This window comes from Sander vitreus, chromosome 8 (assembly GCF_031162955.1).
Source record: "Sander vitreus isolate 19-12246 chromosome 8, sanVit1, whole genome shotgun sequence".
In the NCBI taxonomy this organism is placed as follows: domain Eukaryota; kingdom Metazoa; phylum Chordata; class Actinopteri; order Perciformes; family Percidae; genus Sander; species Sander vitreus.
The window spans coordinates 34,407,473-34,432,303 of NC_135862.1; the positions used below are offsets into that span (position 1 = coordinate 34,407,473).

General features: G+C 40.7%; 3 protein-coding genes across 5 annotated transcripts; 2 read left to right on the forward strand and 1 right to left on the reverse strand.

Moving 5' to 3' along the window:
- Positions 1–533: 533 nt before the first annotated feature.
- Positions 534–4,533, forward strand: LOC144522666 (C-type lectin domain family 4 member G-like). Its single transcript, XM_078257923.1, has 6 exons — positions 534–729; positions 1,698–1,784; positions 2,001–2,184; positions 2,489–2,652; positions 2,739–2,851; positions 4,023–4,533. Exons 3-6 carry the CDS (start codon positions 2,130–2,132, stop codon positions 4,186–4,188), a joined length of 498 nt encoding a protein of 165 aa, XP_078114049.1. The 5' UTR covers positions 534–729; positions 1,698–1,784; positions 2,001–2,129; the 3' UTR covers positions 4,189–4,533.
- Positions 4,534–4,570: 37 nt separating this feature from the next.
- Positions 4,571–8,672, forward strand: LOC144522665 (uncharacterized). Of its 3 annotated transcripts, XM_078257921.1 has the most exons (5): positions 4,574–5,190; positions 6,140–6,213; positions 6,322–6,439; positions 7,115–7,156; positions 7,269–8,672. In XM_078257921.1, the coding sequence occupies exons 2-5, from the start codon at positions 6,175–6,177 to the stop codon at positions 7,667–7,669; spliced, it is 600 nt and encodes a 199-aa protein (XP_078114047.1). In that variant the 5' UTR covers positions 4,574–5,190; positions 6,140–6,174; the 3' UTR covers positions 7,670–8,672. The 3 variants fall into 3 exon arrangements, with proteins under 3 accessions (XP_078114046.1, XP_078114045.1, XP_078114047.1); XM_078257920.1 differs by having other exon boundaries at positions 4,571–5,190; positions 6,322–6,397; positions 7,110–8,672; XM_078257919.1 differs by having other exon boundaries at positions 4,573–5,190; positions 7,110–8,672.
- A 1,783-nt stretch (positions 8,673–10,455) lies between these two features.
- gal (galanin/GMAP prepropeptide) lies at positions 10,456–19,444 on the reverse strand. The gene is made up of 5 exons (XM_078256185.1): positions 19,245–19,444; positions 18,142–18,196; positions 12,641–12,727; positions 11,587–11,658; positions 10,456–10,850 (listed from the first exon to the last, which is right to left on the reverse strand). Exons 1-5 carry the CDS (start codon positions 19,323–19,325, stop codon positions 10,789–10,791), a joined length of 357 nt encoding a protein of 118 aa, XP_078112311.1. The 5' UTR covers positions 19,326–19,444; the 3' UTR covers positions 10,456–10,788.
- Between the last annotated feature and the right edge of the window lie 5,387 nt (positions 19,445–24,831).

A 24,831-nucleotide genomic window follows, 5' to 3' on the forward strand; every position in this document is an offset into this window, starting at 1 on the left:
TTTATTTGGTGATGCACATATGTGGAAGTGTCATGTATGTGTTTCTAATAGACACAGTTTCACCTAACACGATGTATATCATTACTCACTTTGTTTTCTCTGTCTACACATCCTTACACTCTGGCTCATGTCTTCTTTTATCGAATTTTTAAATATATATTTTTAATTATTTTATTATGGACCACTTATTAAGCTGCCCGCTGCTTTATTTAAAAAAATATGTAAATGAACTCAAACAGCCACAGTAAAGCATCCTAACCTATAGATGCAGGCACATTCTCCCATCACAATGTATCACTGACTGTACAGGACAGAGTACAAACAGTAATAAAGAGGATTGTGCTCATTTCTATTCAATAGCCTTTTTACACTTCTCCCATAGGTGCATGAAGTAGAATAAAAAATACATATAGTATGTACAAAGGTTAACAGGAGATGAAGTAATGGCATGATTTAGAGATTATTGTTTTTGCGAAACAGGTTTCAGTGTGAGTTTCCATCTGACCTCTTACTTAATCTGTTAACTGTGTAGTAATGGGTTTTTAAGCTCACTGTCGACGAAGACAGGGACCAAAAGAGGAAACACAGTTCACTGCTCAGACTACGCTGAACCTGACTTCTCACCAAATATCAAGCAGACGCAGAGGATGCAGCAAATGGAGCTATCTGATTATGTTAATGAGCAACCGAGACCAAAGCAGAAAGGCAGTGGGGATGCAAAGCAAACAGGTAATAACACACTTTATCAGTTGATGGTTTATGTGTAGCCTACTGTTAAACAATAGTTCTACTTATTGTACTCTATCAAGTGTTTTAAGCTGCACTAGTGGCATGGCCCAACAATCCTGTTCTTCAATACTGAAAAAGTGATAACTGTTAAATATTTCATCAAAACCACGATCTTTGCCGAGTCTTAACCAAAGTGTTTTCATTGCATCATTTACATGAACACACACGAGGCTCAGGACGTGAACACTAGGGCTAACTTACAATTATTTTCATTGTTGATTAATCTGTCGATTATTTCATTGATGAATCAATTCTTTGTTTGGTCTCTACATGTCCGAAAATGGTGAAAATGTGGATCAGTGTTTCCCGAAGTCCAAGATGTCGTCTTCAAATGTCTTGTTTTGTCCACTACTCAAAGATATTCAGTTCACTGAAGCAGAGGAGAGAAGAAACTAGAAAATATTCACATTTGACAAGCTGGAATCAGAGAAGTTTTACTGTTTTTTTCATAACAAAATTACTCAAACTGATTAATCGATTTCCAAAATAGTCGGCGATTGATTTAATTGATTAATTAGTTGACAACTTAGTGATTCACCATTGCAGCTCTAGTGAGCTCTAGTGTTAAAGTCCTGTGATGTATATAAATTGTTACATAACAGCAATCATGTTTCTTGCCCTATTGGACGTCATTGTAGTGATGTCAACAATTCATTTGGGAGTAACTGACAGAGAAGACGGCCAAAGCTTGAAAAAAAAGACCAAAGTTGTAATTATATCTAACTCTCCATTCAGCCAACCATTAGCATGCTAATGTAGGTTGGTTAGTTTAGTTAATTTACTTGATAATCTTACTGAAAGTTGAATTAATTTATCATTATTTGAATGTGTCAACAGCACATGGCAGCCTCACATGGCTGCCAGAGTGGTTATACATTTTTGTTGGTGAGTCTGTGTTGGTTTTGCAGAGAGAAGACTCTGCCAGGTGCTTCTCCTCAGCTTTGGGCTGCTGTGCGTCATACAAGCCATTCTCAATGTTTCTCTACGCCTGACATGTGAGTATGGTTTCTTCGTATTGTGTAAGTTAAAATGTGCTAAGACAGTTGCATCAACAGCACCACCATATTGCAAGTTCAAACGCTCAGTGATGTAACTTCACATGTTGGTGTTAAAACCTCTACGCAACTGTTTTGCTGTCAAACTAAACCTGAACAAAATGTTGATTTTATATTAATTTAAAATGTATATTGTTTTTATGTATATCCTATCAGTATACTCTACCCACTCGGACTGCAACACAACTCATTTTGCCTGGTCAGTGCAACAGATTACAAGAACGATTCAACGCTTTGACGCGAGACACAAACCTGCTGGAAAACAGAAACACTGAGCTCACCAACATGATCAAGGATCTGGAGGAGGAGAGGGACAGGCTGAGGACTAATCTGGAGACCGGTGAGAACGGATCAGGCTAAGTCTTCTCACCTTAACTTTACTTCCTCTTCATTTCTTCCTTTCTCATTCTTCCTCTAGTTTTGTCAGTTTGGTCCCTGTGACGTCTCCTGCTACCTACTACTACCTACACATGATTATATAGTTTTATAGCTGTAATGTAGGTATTTACAATAGGTGTTATGGTCAGAGATACACAATCAAATATGTATTTGTCTTAAAATAAATTAATCGTCAAAGTTGTACTTCTAGCTCCTGCTTGATGCCTCTGAGTCTCATTTGTGATGTGTGACTTTGCGTCCTCCAGTGGTGAGTGGACGTGTGTACTGTGAGCAGTGTCCAGCAGGGTGGTGGGAGATCAACTCCAGATGTTACTTCCTCTCCACTGAGCAGAAGACTTGGGAGGACAGCAGGAAATACTGTAAGAGTAAAGGTGCTGACTTGGTGGTGATCAGCAGCGAACAGGAACAGGTACAGGAAATCTCTGTCTGGTTGTTTGGGGTGTTTGCATTCTTGATGTTGAAGTTGTATCGTTACATTTTCTGTATAATACACAGAGGGCCTTGTACCGTCTGGATGGGGATGCTTATCTTTTGTTCTGGATCGGTCTGTATGGCACAACTGAAACCACTGGGTGGAAATGGGTGGATGGATCTGCGTTGACCAAACCGTAAGGATTTTAGAATAACTGTATTTTTCTGCTAGACATGTTGATTCAAGACTTCAGTAGCAAAGTAATAAATGCAGTCTATGGCTATAGAGACAGTGACAGGTCAAACATTTTGGACAGGGTCTGAAACAGACAAACAGACCTAACAGTGAATGTGTGTTGTGTTTCACTTTATTTCCTTGTTTTGCTACACACTTGGGAGGGGGAAATGGGGATTTAGGTCTTAAAGTGCTCATATTATGCTCATTTTTCAGGTTCATAATTGTATTTAGAGGTTATATCAGTATAGGTTTACGTGGTTTATTTTTCAAAAACACCATATTTTTTTTGTTTTATCTACAGAGTGAGACATCTCACTTCTGTTCCATCTTTGTTGGGAGTCGCACATGCGCAGTACCTAGGTAAGGACTACTAGCCAGTCAGAAGCAGAGTATGAGGGCGTGCCATGCTAGTAGCTAGGTAAGGACTACTAGCCAGTCAGAAGCAGAGTATGAGGGCGTGCCCTGACAGTACCTAGGTAAGGACTACTAGCCAGTCAGAAGCAGAGTATGAGGGCGTGCCCTGACAGTACCTAGGTAAGGACTACTAGCCAGTCAGAAGCAGAGTATGAGGGCGTGTCCTGACAGTACCTAGGTAAGGACTACTAGCCAGTCAGAAGCAGAGTATGAGGGCGTGCCCTGACAGTACCTAGGTAAGGACTACTAGCCAGTCAGAAGCAGAGTATGAGGGCGTGCCATGCTAGCAGCTAGGCGAGCATTATAACGTGTGTTACAAAGTGACCACGTTTGTCTCTGAAGTAAAGGCTGGACTACAATAGAGCTGTTTGGAGCAGTTTGTGAACAGTGTTTTCTGTTGGAGATGGTAAGTCCCTTTGGGGGGGACTTTGGGCTTTTTCACTTTGTAAACCTATAACGTGCACAAAAAAGATATACAGTATAACACAAAGGATAGGGGAAAAGCCAAAAAGCATAATATGAGCACTTTAAGGTGACACACACACATGGACACTAGGTCAGTCCTGACATGTCAGGACAAATATATGTCTATATTTGTTACCATTCCTCTAAACATCTAGATTTATTGGTGACAAAGGGTCCCGAAGCACCATACTGTCACTCCATGAATATACAAACTGCATCTTTCTGACCACCCTCGCTACACTGTCATTTAGATTTTGGCAGTCTGGCCAGCCGGATGTTGGTGGCCCCAACAACATGGAGGACTGTGTGGAGATGTATCACAAGAACCCAGTGCTGGCCAGCTGGAACGACGCCCCCTGTGGAGCCAAGCGCCGCTGGCTGTGTGAGAAAGATCAGGCTGAAAAGATCCTCGCCTAGGCTGATAGTCACAACAATACATTGTAACATCAATGAAAAACCGAAATATGGATAATTAAAATAAGCAAATCTCAGTGAGAATTAAAGACATATTTACAATTACAAAAGACTAATTTGTGCAAGTTGGTGATGCTTTGGATATTATATGATACACTTTGTGACATACTTTGTGCTAAATCGAATGAATTATTATTTGGTAGATAATTGTTTTTTACTAGCTTTTAGTGGGAACCTCCATTTGTTGTTAATATTTACAGTTAATGAATAGAGAAAGCATATGCTGTTTTCTTGTTATTGTAGTGTCAACCAGAAAACAAATAAAAAAAACATAGCTGCAAACGGCAATTCGTGGGTTCAAACCTTTTCTCAGCCAACAGAAGGCTGTAGTTCTAGTAGATTCTGTAGTTTATAGTCTTAACAACTACTCAAAGCGTTTTTACATATTACAGGCACCATTAACACACATTCACACACTGGTGGCCAAGGCTGCCATATAAGGTGCCACCTGCTTATCACATAAATATTCACACACCGATGGCGCAGCATCAGGAGCAGTTCAAGGGTCAGTGTCTTACCCAAGGACACTTCAATGGGAGAAATTCGGGGGCCCAAGGACACTTCAACAAGGGACCACAGGGCCGATCGAACCAGCAACCTTCCGATTGTTAGGCTGCTGCTCTATCACCTGAGCCACGGCTGCAGCCCAAAGAACTAGCGGAAATCAAAGGTAGACGAAAAGGCTTATTCTTGTTCTCTGGAAAGGACAAATGTGTTCCTTTTCAAAATAAGTTGTTGACAATTTTTTTTTGAAAACCGGACGTGTGGTCCCTCCGCCAGCCCTGGGCCGCAGTATTTTTCAGCGCGTATGCCCTTTTCGGCCACCGTAGGCTGACTTCACAGTAGAGCAGACCCTTCATGCTGCAAGACAACCGGTGGCTGCTAAGCAGCGGGCAGGAAGAGGAGAGGGCACCTCTCGAGTCCTCGAATCTCAAAAGAGAAAAGGTAAGATTCAAATATTGAATACGTTAACTTCGTTGGCGAAGTGTCGAAAACGGAGAAATATTAAGTATTGTATGGTACACTAGCTGTAGCAATGGGATGGAGAATATGGAGCCTGGTGCGCGACATTACAAATGAGGATACGAAAGGATTTAAAAGTGAAATAAAGAGGAGTTTTTGTTCAAAGTGATTCAAATCCGTCAGCGAGGTTTAAGGGGAAACGTGTCTGGTTGGAATGAAAGCCCGAACGAGAACGGACACTGTGTCAAGGATCCCCGACTGCTCGGGGAGTTTGTTGTTCAGGTCAGGATAACAAAGATATTGCCAGATTCCAACTTCCGGGATCAATAACTCGCTTGATTGGGCGCAACATTTGTTAAAGGCCAAATATGTGTGAAACCATTCTAAAATAAAGTATTGTGGCGCTGCATGAGACGTCCCGGCCTACACATCATCTCCTACAGACTACAGAAAACATCTTTGTTTGGTACAGAAAAAAAAAAAGAAGACAAAAAATCACTCTTCAATCATTTTCTTTTTTTATTATATATTTTTCAGTGAAAACCAGAATAATGTTACAAAAATGATCATTCCCTCCAATATCGTGAATCATACTGCAATCGCAGTATCGGGGGAGGGCTGTCTGCTGTACTGAGCAGACACTTACAGTTTTACTGGACGGGGAGTAAATAACTTCAAGTTATGGCAGAGCGCCCTCGTGTACAGAGAAAATCAGAAAGAATCAAGATGGTGCTGGATGCTGCCAGGAGATTTCTTAACGTTGTGTACCGGGATCGGGTGAAGACCTACATACTACACTTAGGGATGGATTTGCACAAACTCAGACGGTTGTGTCTGGGTAATAGTATAGACTCTGAGTCTGTGTGTGTGTGTGTGTGTGTGTGTGTGTGTGTGTGTGTGTGTGTGTGTGTGTGTGTGTGTGTCCATGCAGACTCTGAGTCAGCAGAACCCCAGGCTGCTGAGGCCATGGCCAGCCATTCTTTCAGGGCTATTTACAGAGAAAAGGTGGAGTATTTAATATAATTTATTATGTTATATTTTCAACTGCATTTCATGGTTATGTATCTTTAAGTAACTCAAATGTTTAATTACTATGTTTTTGTGGTCATGCAGGTTCCCTGTGCTCACGCCCTGAGCCACAGCCCCGGACACGGTGTAAGGCAGTGGCTGGCAGTAGTGCACCGGTCTGGTACGAGTCAGATATACGAGTATGGCCGCATCTGCAGAAACGGTAAAAGATTTGGCTCTAAAGCCAGCAGTGGGAAGACCCCCGAGCTGGGGCTAGCGGAGGAGAGGGCTGCCAACGTCTAAACTCTGATTTATGATTCTGCGGAGGCTCCACGCAGAGCTTTCTCCGTTGCCTACGTGAATGGCCTGAAGTTTATACGTGTGCGTTGAAAGCGCCAGCTAAATGACATGTAATGTAGAGTGAGTGACTGTGATTAGCTTCAGAGCGAGAGAAACAAAGTGTCTCCCCTGTTCTTTCTGACCACGGTGGGAAATCTGGAGCAGGGGAAGTTAACCCTCTCCTTGATTTCACGTTGTTTATGGAGAAGGAGAACCAGGAAATGAGTCGGGGGGGGATGACATCACTTTACTGTAATGCAGCCTTTAAAACCAGGAATAGACAACACTTATGCCATATTATGATATTCAAAATCTAAGACGATATCTAGTCTCATATCACGATATCGATATGATATCGATATATTGCCCAGCTCTAGTCGTCGCGACGTGTAGTTACGGTGTAGGGTCGGTATCTCCACGTATCTACGTACGTAGCCACGGCGTCAATTTAACGCAGAAGCATAAATCATCCTTAACTTGCCGCTGTAGTTTTATTTTGTGTGACTTTTCTTGTTTTTGTTAACTGACTTATTTTCTGTTTACTTCTTTTGAAGCCCAGCCTACTGGCAGCTCGGAGAAGGAGGAGCTGGCGGAGGTGGAGGTAGAGTTGGAGCAGGAGGGGAAGGAGGTGGAGCTGGAGTTGGAGGAGATGATGGAGGAAGAGGAGGAGGAGGAGCCAGCAGCTAAATGCCCCCTTTGTGATGGTCCTGCAGGTCACAAAGGCTACGTCACCTTCAGAGGAATTGAGTTCTGTGAGCGGGCGGCAGGAGGACATATGACGGTGCAGCAGTGGATGAAGACGTGGATTCCCAGAACCACCAGATGGAGGCTGGAGAAGAAATGGAAGGCCATGCAGGCAGGCTGCCTGCCGCCTCCCAAACCACGGACCTGCAACCTGTGTGGCCAGCGCACACTGAAAGCCACGGGCCACAGCACCTTCAGGAAGACCAGGGAGACTTTCTGCTCCCAGGCGGACCCGGAGAGGAGGACTGTGGAGCAGTGGCTGACAGAGAAGAGAGGGGGCATTTCTACAGCTGCTCTTTACAAGAGCTACGGCAGGACGAGGAATGAGAACCAGAGACGAAAGAGAGCAGAAAGACGACAACTAAAATGATGTGTATATAGTGTTTTATATTTATATATTGACTTTTTTTGCTTGCTGTTTTTTTTTAATGTTTTGAATGAAAACGTTTGACTGCTCATTTCTTGATCTGTTTGATCATGTAACACGATATGAGTCATTTAATTATGTATTGGTGATTGTATATTAATGGGTTAATAGCAGTATTCCTTTAAATATGTCTTCCAGGGGGCAGCAGGGAGCTGCTAGGTGGCTTGAGATTATAGGAAATGTAGTTAAAATGTATGCATGTCAAATATGAGTAAACATGAACAATTTTTCCCCAAAATCCATGGTGCTTAAAACTGAAATGAGTGATGTCCGGTATGAAGCTGCTCCAAAGACAGAGAATTGGGAAAGAAGTTCTAGATGAAACTGAATGTTCTGACTTCATGGTTTTCACAGCACTTGAATAGAATCAAGATCATTTGGGAACGCTTTAATCACAAAACACGCAAGTCATTAACCAGCTGAACAACTTTAACTTAATTTATATGTAATATAAACTATGAATAGCAATAGCTTTCTGCCTTTTCACGAGTTTAATATAAATGGTAAAAAGTATTATTTTTTTTAAATATTAGAGGTGTGCTACAACAGCAAAACAATCTTTAGTCATGTTGAAGCTTCAGTTTTGATTTTATGTTTGTGAAAATATGTTTTTGCTATGAAGTAACGTACAAATAATTGTTTTCTGCCCTCCTGATTGGCCTGTTGATACTTTCCTTCAGGACGGGATATGATTGGCTCATTAATTATACCACATGACTGGTACTTCTTACTTTCATTCCAAGTGGTGTTGTGATTGGACGAAAGTATCCTGTCTTACTTTCACCATCTTCATGTCAGTGCGTTGATATCAGGACCCCTGGGTGTATTATAGGAGGTAGGATCATTGACAGGGACAGATACAGCACAAGAAATGTAAAGCCACGTGTTGACTAAAGTCAGATAATACTCTAATAACTGGCATTGCATAATTGGAGTTTAATGACAAAATAAAGCCACAGGTTATGAAAAGTAAAATTAAATTTTGGCAAAAAAGCCACAGACTGTGAAGTCAACTTTATCAGCAGAGTCTATATATAATAACAACAGTGTGACAAATCAAAACCAGTCTAACAAGTGTCGCAAACCCAGGCAGTGTCACAGAAATAACACATCAGATGATGTAGTTTTACTATTTGTCCACTAGATGGTGATAACTAACCATCTAATGAAATAGATGTATCATTGGGACAGTGCTACATTTAGGACATGTTGGTTTGTTCTGAGGCAGAATGCAGCCTGAGATCCCCGACGGTGCCCTTCACTGTGTTCCTCAGTACTGATTATTATCAAAGTGGGATCGTAACCTCAGGCTGCCACAGGTGGTAACTTGGCTTTCAAACACTTCTCCCTGTAAAGACTAGGTACCTTCGTTTTAAAATGTGTCATACAGATAAAGTGTGTTATTAGTATCACTTCTAATAGTGCTACTACTACAAATGTTGCTTCTGGTAAGTAAAATAACGGGACTGAAAACTACTGAGAGGTCAGGGGTCATGCTCTAAGGTCAAATACGATGTTCCACAGGGATCAGTACTCGGCCCACTTTTTATTTTGTGTTTACTTAACATATATATACTTATAATTACTGCTATGCTGAAACACAAATCTATCTTACTGTTACAGTCAATGATTCCTCCCAGCTAGTTAAACAAGAGATGTCCATCAATGGATGTGCGATCATTTCCTGCATCTGAATGCACACAAGACTGCATCACCGTGTCACAGTAATGACCCATCCAAATGACCTCGAGACTGCTGATTGTTCTTTCCAGTCTTAACAGATAATAACCATAAAGGTTTTAAGGACTATCTTGGAGACATCTTACTGTGGTGAGGTTAAACAATTGGTGTAGCATTGTAATCAATAATCTGCTCCATATGATCAAAGCAGTGCACATTGGTTTATTAACAACTTAACACTTAGCCTAAAGCCTACTAGCTACCACCAAATCTCTATATAACGCTGTTTTAAAAGGTTCTGATAAAATTGGTTTATTTAACAAGAAACAACACCATGTATAAACATCAGTATAGATCTGCTGAAATTGTTCAAATTATATATTCTGCTCTGGATAACAACACACTTTTTATTTGGACCACACAAAAGACTGATTATAACATTATATTTAAGCTTTAATGGAATTCAGGATGTTCTCAACTGGTTTGATAAATTTGACAGAGAACAATTTGTAGTTATTGATGGTTGCATGTCAAAAGGTCCACACTTCTTCAAGGTGTGCCACAAGGATCTATTATTGGCCCTTTACTTTTTAAAATCGATTTCAATGACCTGTGCGAAGATATCTTTCTTGATGGTCAAGATAATATTCCTCAGGAACTTGATGAACCCAAAGTGTGAAGAGAACAGTAATTGCAAGTACTACATTACAATATAAAACATTAACAAAACATTAAATACAGTTAACATAAAAACACAAGTACTCATGTTTTCAAACAAATGTGGTATATCCAAGACAATTTTTCATTAACGCAGAAGCAAAGACAATCTGTTAAAGATCTGTTCTTCTTCTTTTAACAAACCAATAAAGCAACTCATACAACCTCACTGTTGAATTCAGACATGTTACAGTATTATGAACCAGGGGGGTTTCATTGTTTTTTTTTTAACTCAATTGCAGCTGAAAAGTGATAAACACTGCGACTGTGACTAGTGACGGTGACTAATGAAATGAAACAAATTCAAGTTGCTCGTTGAGTTCAGTGCCATTTGTTTATTTATTTTACTCCATCCTCTTAAATCAATTACAGTATATTAAGATGATAATACATTCTTGGTTTCTGATTACCTAGATCCACCTACAGTCAGTAGACACTCACTGACCTTCACAATTTTATTTACACAGGAGAGCAGAAAGATTTGACTTTTGTAATGGGTGACAATCAATATCAAAGAGTTTAATCCGATCTCTGGTACCGGGACACATCCAGCATCAGAGTGTGAATGGAGCTACAGTGAAGTGACGTTTTTAGGGCAGTGGTAGCTGAGACAGCAGAAACATAGACTTGTGTACATGGAAATGAACTGCAGAGAGGCAGATGCATCAGGGATTGGTCAGTTCGTCTGATGTCACAGAGGAAGGCAGGCTGTCCAAGGCTCCCATCGCTGTAACCACACACAGACACAGAGAGAAAATTACTACAGACGTACATGTCAGATAAGTTTGACAGTTCAACCAATCAAAATCCTCAGTGCTATCATATACTTCCCATCCCATCAATATCTACCAAATATAACTATATATATATATATATATATAAAACAGGAAGGTTAAATCAAGCAATCTGATTGGTTTGTAACCACATGGCTATGATGTTTAATTCCTCTTTACAATAATTCTCACTCCGCTTTAACTAAGAAACTGATAGCTGGTGCCACGGTGGGAAGCCGTTCGTCTGCACACACTGCCAGGACACAGAGCTGGTTTAAAATATGCATTACCTTGCTGTCACACAGCCCTTTATGACAGGGAACTGAACCTGTTATCTCTGCTCTCTTCAAAGCCACCAGGCTTGTTGGACAAAAACAGTCATTTTACCTCGCAGAACACGGGAGTTGCTGCTCTACTGCTGCCTCCATCGCCTAGTTAGTTAATGTTATTGTGGGACTTTCTATAGCGTTAGCTAAAGTAATAGCCTGTGCAAAAATAAAGATAGGCTGCTGAACTGAAACTCCCCAAGATTATAGCAGAATTGTCAGTATGTTAGTCCATCTAACACGTTTGTAGTGTGGGGTATAATGAAGATTGTTAGCGTTAGATTTCCCATCAGCATACTGTAGCCTTCCGCAGCACTCTTAGGCCTTGAACAGGCTCACTTTTAGGTTAGGTAAAACAGCATACCTTTCAGCTTTAGATACGACAGGAAGTCAATGACAGTGTGGATGATATCTCCATCTCCTATTCTCAGGGCACCTGTGGAGGCAAAGCAACAAAGTGCAGCCAGCTGTCATGTTGTTTGAAGTTGACACTGTGAGCTTTGACAGCAGCTCTGGTAACAACATAGGTGGAAATGAATCTCCAGATACCAAGATATCTTCATCCAAGGAGGAATCTTAAAGCACCCTTTAACAATTCTTCAACATGACTGACATAAACATGACATGACAGAAAACTGAAACAAACAAAGTTGCTATAGGGTGTCACTAAAGGCATGTTCCCATTACATGACTTTAGCCCTGATTTTCCGCTCGCTGACAGGTTTAGGAGCTCTAAGACTAAAGTCCCATATCGGAGGGAAATTGGCGATGTGTGAACCGTTTAAAAAATGCGAGACAAGAGGCACCCTGGTGCCTCACAGACACATTCCAGATATGTAGCAGGCTAAATATCTGCAGCTGTCGGGGACTCTGCCGGGGAGCTGCAGCCAATGAGAGATCAAGACCTGGGTTGATGGGAAACATGGGGGAGCGGTCGCCTGTACTTTACTGTATAAGTTGCATTTTCAACACTGACCAAAGTTGTTGTTGCACGTCAGAGCATGTGAGTGGAGCGGGAGGATTTTGGACGGCGCGCAGAGCAGATTTTTTAAATGTTGGACCGTGGCCTTATCTCCCGCTCCAATTTCTCTCCGGTATCGCTCACATCATGAGTTTGAAGCCTGCCCGAGCCCATCACTGTGCTATGTTAGCATCCGGTGGCCATCTGGCAAACTTCTTGCCAATTCAATTCAAGTTGTGTAATGGGAACAGAACAGCGAACTGGAGACTTTGAAAGTCTTGTAGTGGGAAGTTAGCTGAAGGGGATGCAGAAGAAAATCACAGAGGTTCTCTTTTAACAGTAGAAGATCATCCTGTTTCTGTGTGTGACAGACAGACAGACACACAGACAGACAGACACAGGCGGACAGACAGACAGACAGACAGGCACAGACAGACAGACGGACAGGGAGACAGACCCGTTCTGAAGTCCTCCTCCTGGCCCATGTCCCTCTTGCCAGCCAGACCCAGCTTGTCTCCAAGTGTCCTGTGTCCATCTATTCCATCTGGACAGATGATCACAGTCACACAAACAGCAAACGGGGCACTGCTGCAGCCCTAAGCTCAACTCACTCCAAATGACCAACAGTTAAACTGTAGTTCAACTTGACTAAAGTATTACAGCTATGTAGTTAAAGCTGTTATTTTCATGTTTCTTTTTCCCAGCTGCTCTGGGTTTTCCCATATTTCAGCTGTGAATACATTTCTTTAATATTTGCTTGAACTGGAAATATCTCTTGAGAAACAAAAAATGGTTTGACTTTACCAAGCTTGAACTGTGGTGTGCTACATTAACATAATAACAACAGAGAACGCACACATGTCCTAAATATGGCACTGTTTCAGAAGCATCATACATTAGACACACATACGTACACAGTGCACATATGGCACTCCTCTACCTAATAATCGTAAGAAGATCTAAAGGACATTGTTGTACACTTGGTTATTTCAGCATGGTGTTTGGTTTGTAAATTTTTGGTTCATTTCCAAACTTTTTACGGACCAGCTGCAGGGCTTGGCTCACGGAATTGCAGTAAAACAGATTTGACCAACAAAGAAAATAAAAAAGCACATCTAACATAGGACGGACTGCAGTTTTAACAGACAATGAAATGCATTCAAATAATAATGATGAATTTCAAATAACATAAAATAATGCACAAGCAAAGTGAGTTGCTTAGCCGTGACGACTGCAAACTGCTGCATAATAAAAAAGAATTGAAACTATTTATATAGTTGTGACTATTCCCTAATCCAAACAATGATGGAAAGCAGAAAAAAATGTCTGTGCTTAATCTTTACGGTGTGCGCCAAAATGTCAAAGCATTATTAATCGTTTTATGTCTATATTTATTTTACTTTCCATTCTGTTATATCTTCATACTCATAGCTAGTTTGTATTTGTGTACAAAACGAGCCAGTGAGAGTTGCTAATTTTGGTTGTTGTTGATTTTTCAGAAAAACATGACTCTAATAATAATACAAACTGGTGCTCACTTTGAATCTTTTGTCTGTTTGCTGATAACTTACATTAATGAAAAAAATGTATATTCACTAAAGTACAGAAACTAAATCTACCTAATCTGTTGTCTTTCACTTTGCAGTATTACTCACCAGTCTTTACAAGATGTGTCATTTTAAGTTCACGCACTCTTTCCACAGCTTTACATTACGAGTGGTTGAAGAGACGGCACATTAAGTGGCTGGAAGTGTTTGCCTCATCTTAACTTCTTCCTCATTAGCTAAAGTAGTGCTTGAGCTGCTCCCCCTGCACTGTTTGTGTGTGTGTGTGTTGAACTATAAGCCCAGTTAAAATACATGACATTGGAGTGACCCACAAGTAGGGAAAATAATGTATTTTCATGTTTTTGTGTTTCAAGTATAAACTGCTCCTCCTGTCTCTATGTGCCCTTCTACATTTAATTTGATATATCCTGATGTGTTTTATAATCAAGTATGTAGCATATAAACTTCCACTAATTTCAATTATGTATTGGTTCTAACATCTAAAGGACCCCTGTGGGAAAAATGCTCCTTGCTAATGTCAATTAGCAAACTACTGTAAATAGTCAAGGTGAAAAACTTTAATAAAATAATATTAGAATAATAATAGAATAATATCAAACGGCAGCAGGGATGCAAGCCACAACTGATGGTGTTTTTCTCTCAAAATGACAGCAGAGCCAGTTGTTTCAGAGAGGGTCACTAGGCTGCTATGTAACAACGTTATGTGTGCAGTGTAGCCAGAGAGCATTTCTTCTCTAGCTTAGTGTAGAATGATTATTGCTGTCACATGTTCTTCCCGTGCTGGCATGAAGCTAATATTTGACACAAGCCGTCTTGGTTCATCTTTCCACTCTTCCAACAATCACCACTCTGGTTTGGTTGAAATAAACCCTTCATTCACCCATTTACATGTGGAAATACATAGTTGCGCAATGGCGCTGTTGGAGCTGTTTCATGTTAAACTAAGAGCATCTTACTCTTTAACAAATAGGTCTATCTCTGTAGAGAGCCTTAATGTTGTCAGACACTGGACTGAACGTGTCTCTCTGCAGCCTAATGGACACACAAAGTGAAAGTGATCTTGCTCTTCTAATTGGGTAAATCAGTAAACAAGCATATTCCCAAAAATCAAGTCTTAACCCTTGTGTTGTCTTCCTGTCGACCATTAACTTGTTGTCCTTCCAAGTCAAAATTCAAAATTAACTTTTTTTGGAGATTTTCCCGACATTTTTGTTGCTATTTTTGAAGATTTTGGCACTTTTTTCAACGCTTTTTTTTATTCATGGTCAATAAACCTAATTTAAATGACATTATACCTTATTTTTGAGTTTAAAAAAAAGCAGAAATTATGATGACTAATAGTTAAGATCAAAGAATGTTGAGTGAATTACAGACTGGTTTATATATACTGTTCAATGCAAACATTTTTGAAATGCTATGAAAGTGAATAAAACACCCAAAATTCAATGGAGATAATCATTAATTTTACCTGCAAAGAATCTTGTATGGCTTCCATACAACATGCATGCATCCATGTTATTTTTTGGGCATATTTCTGATATAAAAAAACTTTGAAAATGGGTCAAATTTGAGTTAGCAAAAAGACTGGAAAGTAACCTTCACTGGAAGCTTCATCCATATAAAATCCAATTATTAACATTAATACAATCACCTAAGCTAGTGTTTGTTCATATTACAACTAACCACTGCACGTAAACACAGTGTAGTCTCACCTTTCCTAACCCAGCAGACACTCACAGAGAGATCAACATGAATGTCCTGGCTTATAGCGCAGCGAGACAAAAGCAATGTTTGCATGTGTAAGCACACAGACAGCAGCAGGAAGACGCACGTCCTCGCCTGACGGGTGACAGAAGCAGCTAAGAGGCGGGATGCGTTGAACAGAGCAATTCGTGGCCTGACACCAAGGCCCTGCAGCGGCCGTACATTTCTATCTTACATTGAGTGACCAGCTCGTCTCTGCCTCTGGCACTGGGAGAATCCTTTATCTGAATTAGGTGATCAATACGACCTGAAACACAGGATGAGGCAGGAGCAACCTTTACCTGGGCTTCACACACACACACACACACACACACACACACACACACACACACACACACACACACACACATGCATGCATGCATGCACGCACACACATCTGGATACCCAGTCTTCATGGTAATGACGCTATCTTTACATGAAACTGAATTAGCTGACACAGAGATGAGAAACAGAAGATGAGCTTGAGCCGTGTAACAAACTGTACAAGTGAGCTCAAAAACCAGGCGAGCATTCAAAGAGATTAGATTATTAATATGGTCTAGTTGTGTGTAAGGTCATTATTTAACAATAAACACGTTTAGTCAGTGTCCGGAACTAAAACTCCTATCCTCCCCCCACACACACTCTGATTAAAGGGGCTGTACTTGAAGTACTGAAAATAAGTGGGCCAGGATTGCTTCCACATGGCTCTCACAGACCATTCCCCGACTCGTCAAAAACCGACGCTTTGTCACAGCCCTTGGCGTCTGATACCGACGCACAAGGCACGCACATGCACTAACATACTAAGGACGCCATTACTCCATCATATCTTCACATAGAAACTCATGTTTGCTGCTATCTTTATCTTCTGAATGTTGAGTACTGAACCTTTAAAGCTACACTCATCAATATCTTTATATTCAAACTAAATGTGACATTTGGGGAAATATTCCTTTTCTTGCAGAGAGTTAGATGAGAAGATTGATACATCCCTCATATCTGTTTATTAAATATGAAGCTTAGCTTAGCATAGAGACTGGGGGAAACAGCTAGCCTGGCTCTGTCCAAAGGTAAATAAATCCAGAGCACTGATTAACACGTAATATCTCATTTGTTTGATCTGTAAACATTTTGAAACTTTGGTTATTGGATGGACAGAACAGAGAGAATGAATATTGAACTTACATTCATCAGGTGACACAAACAGGACTCCAACTAGATGCTAATATTGCTCTGTGTCTGCTGGATGTGTGAATACTGTAGGCAACAGTTTGGAAACACGTTCACCTTCTCAGCTTTGTAAAATGGTCATATGTAAATATGTTTTCAACTTGTTCTGCTGCCCCCAGGTGGGCAGAAAATATCAACTAATGCAGCATTAAAACTTACGGAGAGGTTACTTTTATTAACTCCACCTGAGCTTTTTCCTACTTTGACAAAACAAAAGGTGTGCCGGCTTCACATTCCTCCTGTGCTGTGTAATCTGCTGAGACTTTGATGCCAAATTGCCAATGCATCACTTTTACACAATTTCTATGTGTGCCTGAAGATTGGTTTACAGCCTTCAAAGCCCCATTTATTTTATTTATCTGTTTTAACAGTAGAGTGCGTCACTCCTGGCTCTACTCCTCGCTCCGCCTTTGGGAAAGGTTTTCATTATTTCATCCCTAAAATGTGGTAAAATTGTTGATTCATTTGATCGATCACGAAAACCTCCAAACCTTCTTCCATCCACTAATTTCGTGGACATAACTGTGGCTGCCCTGTCTGAGTCGATAAGTCGACTAATCGCTGGTGGCCTCTGTTAACTAAGATTTCTTTAGTCCAATTAGTCATTTTTATGCTTTTTCAGGCTAAATGATTCATTTCTAGGAAACTTGTGAGCACATCTCTGCTAAATCCAAGATTTTTGCATGATTCTTTGTGGAGAAACTCAGTTTTACGGCTGATAAATGGACTGCATTAATATTGCTCTCATTTAGTCTTAATCACTCAAAGCGCACACATCTGTCGATTCAGTCAACTTATCGATATGTCGAGTACAGTCCAAGACATAATGTTGTATTTTAGTTCAGTGTACACTCTCCAACGCATACTCTAATTAAAATAGAAAGAAACTAAAATACAACATTATGTCTTCGACATATCGATAAGTTGACTGAATCGACCAAGATATCAATATATATCAATATTGATATCTTGGTTATTCACTTCTCATAGCAGGTTAGTATAGATAAAATAAAACTGCACCAGGTCAATATGCAGTGTACTGCTATGAGCCAAACTTTCAATGAAACATTTGTAGAAACGATGTGAGGAAAAGTCTGATGTTACAGGACATGTATATTCATTGCATGAAAATAATAAAAAATAACTATTACTCTATTACTGTAATTGTCACCAAAATAATCAACATTAGGTTAAAAATAACAAAAAAGTACACGTGTTGGGACATGTTGGAGGCAAGATGCTTTGTCCTAAATTACATTTCCAGATGTGTTAAAGTGAGTTTTTGGACAACAGCTGATTACTGCTGCAGTGTGTGTGTGTGTGTGTGTGTGTGTGTGTGTGTGTGTGTGTGTGTGTGTGTGTGTGTGTGTGTGTGTGTGTGTGTGTGTGTGTATGTGTGTGTGTGTGTACTTACGGGGACCTAACAGGTAGCCAGCACTGTTCAGTGTCCAGCCACGTTTGTCCTTTGCCTGCAGGGAGAGAGAGACACACACATACACACACACGCACGCCCACAATGATCTTCTGTTCAATGCTGACTAGTTTTAATCCATGTTTGTGATGTGATGATCAACTACACTCCCTGACAAAGATATTCAGATTGAAGCTGTTTTTATTGTCTGAGGTGTATTTAGTCTATTTCTGTTATCTTTGCACCAGTGAAACTACATACAAGAAATACAGAAAGCACTGGCGTCATGTTAAATAGAATAAAAACAAGTTAAGACCTCTGTGCCATTTATCAGGGGTGAAACATGCACCGGTTCCAGCCAAATAAATCCCTGAATAAAAGCTCCAGTCCGCACTGCCAGCCTCTATATTCACTGTGTGACTAACTGAAGGGTTTGCCTCTAGATAAGCTCACAACTGTACTCACATTACACATTATATTATCAACCAATGTATCAATCAATCAATATAAGAATATATAGCACTTTGCATACATGTCAGTGTAGCACAAAGTGCTTCATGCAATATCCCCCAATATGTTGATACACTTGACTTCAGAGGACAACACTCTACTCCATGGGAGTTTTTCTACATTGCTATTTGTCTGTTTTAAATTTTCCATCACACACACACACACACACACACACACACACACACACACACACACACACACACACACACACACACACACACACACACACACATAGTGCGTGGCACTATCTTTGTGGGGACCCGTCATTGACATAATGTATTCCCTAGCCCCTTACCCTAACCTTAACCATCACCACTAAATGCCTAACCTTAACCCTTACCCTCACCCTAACCAGAACCTAATTCTAACCCTAATCCTAAAACCAAGTCTTAACCCTCAAACAGACCTTTAAAGTTGTGGGGTCCAGCATTTTGGCCCCACAAAGCTGGCTGGACCCCACAAGTATACTGTATTCCCAGTTTTGGACCCCACAAATATAGTTAAACAAGAATACACACACACACACACACACACACACACACACAGGGTAACAACAATACCTAAAGCTGTGTGAAGGTTAAATGTGAACAGCTTACCGCAATGACCAAGCCGATGGTCTCAGACAGAGCTGCACAAAAGATGAGTGACACGCAAACAATCCCGAAGCACCTCTGCATCTGAGAGAGAGAGAGAGAGAGAGAGAGAGAGAGAGAGAGAGAGAGAGAGAGAGAGAGAGGGTATTTGGAAAGGTTTCTACATCAGAGAACATTCAGAACAACTTTCTCCATCAGCGACTTTCCCCAACAAGACTAAAGCAAAAAAGCAGTAATAACTAACCTTCCCCAGATAATAAAAAGAGGAAACTAGAATAGTAACAACTAATCTTCCCCAGAGAGTAAAAAGAGGAAACAGAAGCAATAACTAACCTTTGAAAAGACTCTCCTGCCTGTTGCACTCTAGATCAGCAGCAGAAGCTTCTTGTTGTGGTTGGGATGAAATCAGGACTCCGGCCACCTTTTATGTCCTTCTAGTCTGACACTGCTGCTGTACACGCGCGTCACCAACCACCCCACCCGCCATCCCCCACCCCCTCCCCACGCGCACACAGGTCACAAACCCAATGCATAATGAAACTCAATAATATCATATAATGCCATCATCAGATCTTTCTATGTCGCCCTCGGAGACATGGAATTGGATTGAATTGAATTTAAAAAAGGGAAGAAAAAAAATATACATCCATATGCTATTCTTCTGTCCTAATCTGATGATATGTGACTTTAACAATGTTCCAGCTTCATACCCTCTATATGTGCACAATAAAACATGGTCTTATCAATGATCAGCATCGATTTTTATGGATGGTGATTTTTTTATGAGTGCCTTGAGTTTTTATGTCTTTTATATTTCTTCTGTTGCTGTCATCATTGTCTTTGGTGCAGATGTTATCATACATTTTATATCAAATTATATAAATGAACCGTTGTAACAGAAGACCAGTATTAATAACGATGAAGAATAATGGTAAATAACCTGTGGGCTATGTTGTATATATTTGTTTCTGTATATGTTTATTTCATTAATATGTTTGTTTATTCTGATTAAAGAACAATTAAAACCAAGTAACAGCTTAAATAGAATAAGACTATAAGAATAAAAGTTACATTTAGGACCTGTACTGTCCCAGCCACAGTATCTGTTTAACATTAGAAAAGGGAGGATTGAGTGAATGAATTGAGTGCAGAATGTACAAAAAAACAAAATGTCTCTGAAATGTGCTGTAGAAATAAAGCTGCCTTGACTTGCCTGAGTTACACAGATGTCTAAAGTAGCCATACATAGGGGAGGGGGATGGAATGCAGACCATCACAGCCTTCAAATCAAGTTCAAATATACGTTTTACCATCTCTTATGCAGGTAAACACACCTTCAAGTAAGAATAAGATAAGACAAGATAAGAGGATTTATTGTCATTGCACCACTGTCTGACAGTATTATAACGAAATTGCGTTACTCCCTATGTATTAAAAGACACAACAACAAACACTAAAAATGGAACACATAACATTTTTTTACATTTTTGAAAAGGCAAGAGGTGAACATATCCCAGCAGTAGATAATGCACATTACAGATAACAGATAACAGATTAGGTATTGCACCTTCCTGATATGAATAAGCATGAAGCTGTGGCCCCAGCTCCAGTGTTGCTGCTCTGGCCATTAAATAGTCTCACTCCAGGGAAGTAATCAATGGTTGACAGAGCAGGAGGTGTTATCGATTTAACGAAGCCCATATGAGCCCAGTTAAAGGTTAAGTATGCCATGGATAATGCTAAGTGTGATGGTCCATGGAGAGAGGCCATGGTTCAGCACCACGGACAGGGCCCAAAATGTTCAGCACCACGGACAGGGCCCAAACTGTTCAGTACCACGGACAGGGCTCAAATGCATCAGCACCACGGACAGGGCCCAAATGCTTCAGCACCACGGACAGGGCTCAAATGCTTCAGCACCACGGACAGGGCTCAAATGGTTCAGCACCACGGACAGGGCCCAAATTTTTCAGCACCACGGACAGGGCCCAAATGGTTCAGCACCACGGACAGGGCTAAAATCCACGAACAGGGCTCAAATGGTTCAGCACCACGGACAGGGCTCAAATGGTTCAGCACCACGGACAGGGCACAAATGGTTCAGCACCACGGACAGGGCCCAAATGCTTCAGCACCACGGACAGGGCCCAAATGCTTCAGCACCACGAACAGGGCTCAAATGGTTCAGCACCACGGACAGGGCCCAAATGCTTCAGCACCACGGACAGGGCTCAAATGGTTCAGCACCACGGACAGGGATCAAATGCTTCAGCACCACGGACAGGGCTCAAATGGTTCAGCACCACGGACAGAGCCAATATGCTTCAGCACCATGGACAGAGCCGAAGCTATTTCCCATGAAAGTGTCCCAAATCCTTGTGTCCTCCCTGGCTCCCAGCATTATGAACACTCAGTGTCCTCAGTACATTCTATCAATCAGCATCATTTTATGTCATCACTGACACGTGTAGTGTCTCAAAACTTCCGCTTTCACATCTATAAAATCAAACCCATTGCATTGTGGGATTGTTGGTAGAACGTAGTGTACATCTCATGGATGCTGCCTTTTTTATCAGCCTTTTCATTTTTAGAAAAGCTCCTCCAGATGTAGTTGAGTTTCTTTCTTGAAGTTTCTTTTGCACAAATTTGGAGGAATCAACTGCTGCACCCCTTCCGCGTTCCACTGTAATCTCATTAACCCATACATCACAATACAGTTGCACTGCATGGTATGGCTCAGCTCAGCTCACATTTGGAACCAGGTACTTTTCCTCAATATTTGGCTTTCCACTGCAGATAGTATCCCCTCAATGTAGGCGGGATTCTCAGCTGATCTTCAGCATGACAACAAACACAGTGTGTTTTCTCACTGCATCCTTTCATCAGCAACCAAACAGAGGAACGTCTGCACCACTGCGCAGTTTAGCAAGTTGCCAGTTTTTGAAAAAAACATTGTGGCTGCTTTTGATCGTAGCTTGGCTATTTAAAAATGGCTGGATTGTGTAGGTCGTCCCGTGTCACACAGGTGATGTTTCTATAATAACTTTATTTGTATACTTTTCAAAACCAAGTTACAAAGTGCTGTACATTAAACAATAAATTATAAACAAGACCCATAAATACTTAAAATTCAGCAATAAATAATGCAACAATATTAGCAATAAATAGCAGCACTTATATAAACAACAGTTATGAAAAGAGCAAACAATAAATGTGAGTCTTTAGAAGAGATTTAAAAGAGGCCACTGAGTTTGCCTGCCTGAGATCTCCAGACCAGGATGAGGTTTTGGAACCATAAGTAGATCAGGAGGATCTCAGGCATTGGTCTGGCTCCTAGGGAGTTAGCAAATCACAGATATAGGCAGGAGCCAGGCTATTCACTAGTCTAGTGACGGTTCTCTTTGCCCAATCACTGGTCTGCAGTGTTTTAACTCCACCTTTGCCTCAGCCTGGATCTTCAACCAAGGTAGTACCAAAAAAAGTATCCACAACCTCTGCTTTTCCATCGCCAGTCACGTATTACGGTCATGTATTACAGAGACGGGTTCACAGCCCTTGTAAATGCTCTTTGATTAGATTGGACCTTGTGAGAAGATTTCTGTTGGGATTTTAATTTGGTATGGTAATGCTCACTGTATATGTGCAGCGTGAGCGAAACGTACAACAACAGCTTTCTCTTCCTTTCACAGGAGTGAGAAACATCATCACGATTATTACATATATTACGGACATAAATGAAACAATGTTTCATCTCAGTGAGGCTCCGGTGGGACCTACTGCTGAAGCTTAAAGATTCCCTGGACACCACGCTGGGAGCTAATCAGGCCATGAAACTAATAACCAATTGTAATATTATTCTGTTTTATTGGTCCTCGGGCACATCTCTGCAAAGCAAGCACATTAAACATCCTCACACACAATTACCAAGCTCCTGAAATGAGGGAAATCATACGGTGCTTGGCTGGATCGTAGCACAGTGTGCAGAGTGAGCACAGTGGCTGAAACGGAGGGGGGAAGGGTGTTTACGTGGACCCATCAGGTGATGTTGAATGGTATGTATTTTATAAATGACAGTGGAAATGTGAGAAGAGGTGAGAGTGCTGGCAGTGATGTCTGTGGTTTATCCTGAGGGACTGGGACATTGTTTTATGGAAAGAGAGGTTGCATTTTTATAAACATTTTTCAAAGCAGTGGAGGGCACTTTAAAAAATGTCTGTGTATTAACGGTATGACTGTATATTTTAACAGCCATTGAGGCATAAGTGGCCTGCGACAATATCTGTCTGCATTTCAGCGGTTAGTAATTGTATGGGAAAATTAATAAAGTGCATGTTGAATTGTAAGTATACTGTATATTTTAAAATCGCTAATGTTCTCAACACCATTATCCTAAATTATTAATCAGCACTTGGTTTGGGAGATTAAAGAATGGATTTATTTTCAGAAGTGTACAACCTGAGCAGCTTTGTGTGAGAGAAGTTTGTAGTCTGGATCAATGGAAGTACATCTTCAGGGTAAAGCTTGACATGTCTGCTCACTGTGTGTTGCCGATCTCACCCTTTGTTTCGAGAAACAACAACAAACTACACGCAAATGTCAAGTTATGAAACAAAGTTTGGATGGTGCAACAAGACAGGCCTGCTCGGTTCTTTCAGGGAATGATTGTAAAGATTTACAAAGAACATGTTTAGGTCATTTCCTCTCTAACTGGGACGTTTTGGGACTGATTGGTGGGATTGCTGTGGATGAAGTACATACAGAGATACACTGGTAAGAGATAATGAGGTTTAACCATGTATCAGCTCATTTAAATAACTCACGTTACTGTATTGTGTCAACAGTTAACGTCAATATTAATTAATTAATTAATATTAACATAATATTGTATGTTGCTTTTTCTTTAATGGGTGAAAATGTTCCACCAAAACAAGTTCCTTCCTGAGACTATTTAGCAGAGCCACCGTCGCTGAGTCCAGAGCTCATCACCACCCAAGACGATTGTGATTGGTTTAAAGAAATGCAAAAGTTTTTTTTCTCCTATCCCAGAATGCATCTGTAGTGTAGCCAGACCTTACTCCACAGCGCTGTGAAGATGGGTTGAGCCGAGCTGATGCAGAAACAGAAATGGCAATGAGTTGGTGGTGATGGCGCAGTGGATATGACGCATGCCATTTTAGTGTGGGAGACCTGAGTTCGATTCCCACTGCGATACATCAACCAGTCAGTCCCTCCAAGATCTTGCGGCCTTTTTTTGAGATTGTTGCGGCCCAAAATGCCTGATTTCGCGGAAGAAGTTGCGATGTCTTTGTCTGTTTGTTGCAATGAAGTTGCGGGAGACAGTGAAAGTTGCAAAAAAGTTGTGATTTTTTTTTATATTTTTTATAGTTCTTTAAAAATAAAAAGGAAACATGTTTTGGGGAGAATTTGTTTGTTTGTAAGTTTATTTGATTAGGAAAATGCACATTAATGACATTTCTATAAATGGTTGGCAGGACGGTCTGAAATGTTTTGACGGTCTTTCGCTGTACGTTTTGTTGGTAAATGAGTCACACACACGTCTCGTGTTCATATCAAAAACAAGGAAATGATC

Bases quoted from the DNA above. Each gene is read 5' to 3' on its own strand.
- LOC144522666 (XM_078257923.1), top strand. From the start codon at position 2,130: ATGATCAAGGATCTGGAGGAGGAGAGGGACAGGCTGAGGACTAATCTG. The intron at 2,185-2,488 runs GTGAGAACGGAT...TGCGTCCTCCAG, and splicing joins GAGGACTAATCTGGAGACCG to TGGTGAGTGGACGTGTGTAC. The intron at 2,852-4,022 runs GTAAGGATTTTA...ACTGTCATTTAG, and splicing joins GGATCTGCGTTGACCAAACC to ATTTTGGCAGTCTGGCCAGC.
- LOC144522665 (XM_078257919.1), top strand. From the start codon at position 6,175: ATGGCCAGCCATTCTTTCAGGGCTATTTACAGAGAAAAG. The intron at 6,214-6,321 runs GTGGAGTATTTA...GTGGTCATGCAG, and splicing joins GGGCTATTTACAGAGAAAAG to GTTCCCTGTGCTCACGCCCT. The intron at 6,440-7,109 runs GTAAAAGATTTG...CTTCTTTTGAAG, and splicing joins TGGCCGCATCTGCAGAAACG to CCCAGCCTACTGGCAGCTCG.
- gal (XM_078256185.1), bottom strand. From the start codon at position 19,325: ATGCAGAGGTGCTTCGGGATTGTTTGCGTGTCACTCATCTTTTGTGCA. The intron at 18,197-19,244 runs GTAAGCTGTTCA...CTCTCCCTGCAG, and splicing joins CCATCGGCTTGGTCATTGCG to GCAAAGGACAAACGTGGCTG. The intron at 10,851-11,586 runs GTATGCTGTTTT...GTGTGGTTACAG, and splicing joins GTCGTATCTAAAGCTGAAAG to CGATGGGAGCCTTGGACAGC.